Genomic DNA, 2031 nt, shown 5'->3' with positions numbered 1-2031 from the left:
GCCTCCATATAAAAAGGCCTATGCTATCATTTCTTTTTCCTACGCTAGTTTTTGCAAGAGACCTAGAACTATTTTCTTTGGATTAAGCAACTTGTAAGGGAGAAGGCTTCATCCTCACGAGAAGATCATCCTGAACCCTTGTCTTTCTACTTTATTTTATATGCAGTATTATTCAGAAACCATGTCTGTGTCATCCTGCTTTATGATTGAGTAGTAGGCTAAGCTTGCTTAGGGTTGTAGGGTGTTAGCTGCATGAACTGAACACAAATAAGTGATCTTAACTGTTCTTCATTCATATTGTTCTTACTGCTTATATTGAATTGATCACTTAATGTTCGATTTCTGATTTAATCACGTAGTTAACCGCTTAGGAGATAAATTGACATATATTGAATGAGCTTTGTATCCCTAATCAGCGAGAGTAGATATTAGGGTATTAAGTGAACTAATCAGATCTTTTCTCTAAGGCCTGTTATCGCGTCTTGTTCCAAGTGAGAACTTAGGATTCAAGACCGATCTGCAAAGGGAGCAAGACCACGATAGTGGATTGTTCTAGCCGAGTGATCTGAGTTCTAGACTGCACCTCATTGCACTTGAATAGTTGTTCAGTTTTGCATTGACACCCGATTAATAACCCTAAGCCGGCTTCATTTAAATCGAATTTGAACCATCTAGGTATTCTAGTTACTTGCATCACAATTAATTCTCAAAACCCCCACTTGTTTCTCAGCTTATTATTGAACTCATAAGAGTAAAGAGTAAACTGGTCCTCTGAATTGAATCTCAATTATTACAATTACCGCTGTTAACTTGACAATAGCAAGAATTCATTTTTAGTGTATCAAGTTTTGGCGCCGTTGCGACGGGGACTGAGCTTTTACCTTTATTTTTCGGTTTAATATTTAGTCTGAGATATCTAACTTGCTTTATTTCTTTGTTGGAACAGATGATCCAAGTGCATGACCAGTAGACATACTCGGAGCAGCGCACAAGGACCACTACATCAATTGACCAACGACGAACTCGCAAGATTAGAAAGACAGAACCGTCAACAGCCAAGAACAACCGACACCAACATGGGTGATCACGGCAATATGGATGACCTCACTGCTGCATTGGCACTCATTCAACAACAAATGCAGACTCATCAATAGCAGATGTTGCAGATGCAACAGACCATCCAAAATCAGCAACAACCTGCTCAGGAACAAGCAGCCGTGAACGCAGCGCGAGAAGAGCATGGTGCTTTTATTGGGGAGCGAAACCTTCCGCGGAACTTCGCTACTAACCGCTCCCCCATCAACCCTCCACCCTGTACTTGACAAGATTATGAGATCAAACCTGCACTGATAGGTCTGGTACAGAAGAGCACGTTCAGCGGCCTCACTTCAGACATTCCAATGGACCACATAGAGGCCTTTGAGAGGATCTGCAATTTCTCTCGCTCTAATGGAGTGCCGCCAGATTATGTCAAATGCACGTTGTTCCCATTCTCTCTTGAAGGGAAACTTCTCGCTGGTTGCAATCTCTCCCAACCGGTTCTCTCACCTCATGGGACCAGGTTTGATCAGCATTCCTGAGCCACTTCTACACAAAGTCCAAAACCGCGGCTCTACGGAACAGAATCTCCAACTTCAGCAGAAGTCTGATGAACCTTTTTATGAGAACCTTTTCATGATGCTTGGGAAAGATATAAGGAATACTAGAGAGAGTGCCCACACATTGGATTTGATGATGATTATATATTGGAGGTGTTCTACGATGGAGTGAGTTATGAGTTCCGAAACACCCTTGACTCTTCTAGTAATGGAGACTTCATGACTCAAACCACACCTGGTGCGTTTGCGTTGATTGAGAACATGGCATCAAGTTCACAGAACAAGAACAAGGAGCATGACCGCTCGAAGAGTGTGAACAGCATAGATGATCTCACTGCGAAGGTGGACCAACTGCTTAAGGGAAACCAAAGCCAAGTGTTCATAATGGAAGAAGCAACTCCTGAGAAGAGTGCCGGTGACCTGGCGTTTGAAG

At 42.6% G+C, this 2031-nt stretch overlaps 1 protein-coding gene across 1 annotated transcript in view; it reads left to right on the top strand.

Annotated features, from left to right (window-relative positions):
• Nucleotides 1-1157: 1157 nt before the first annotated feature.
• The window catches only part of LOC106308564, a 2448-nt gene continuing 1574 nt past the window's right edge, over nucleotides 1158-2031 (top strand). The window contains exons 1-3 of the mRNA XM_013745719.1: nucleotides 1158-1242; nucleotides 1354-1538; nucleotides 1752-2013. Coding sequence (XP_013601173.1) covers nucleotides 1158-1242; nucleotides 1354-1538; nucleotides 1752-2013 — 532 coding nt within the window. The remainder of the gene's footprint in view (nucleotides 1243-1353; nucleotides 1539-1751; nucleotides 2014-2031) is intronic.

This window comes from Brassica oleracea, chromosome C8 (genome assembly GCF_000695525.1).
Source record: "Brassica oleracea var. oleracea cultivar TO1000 chromosome C8, BOL, whole genome shotgun sequence".
In the NCBI taxonomy this organism is placed as follows: domain Eukaryota; kingdom Viridiplantae; phylum Streptophyta; class Magnoliopsida; order Brassicales; family Brassicaceae; genus Brassica; species Brassica oleracea.
The sequence above is the reverse complement of the archived record's forward strand: the minus strand, read 5'-3'. Positions and strand labels throughout refer to the sequence as shown.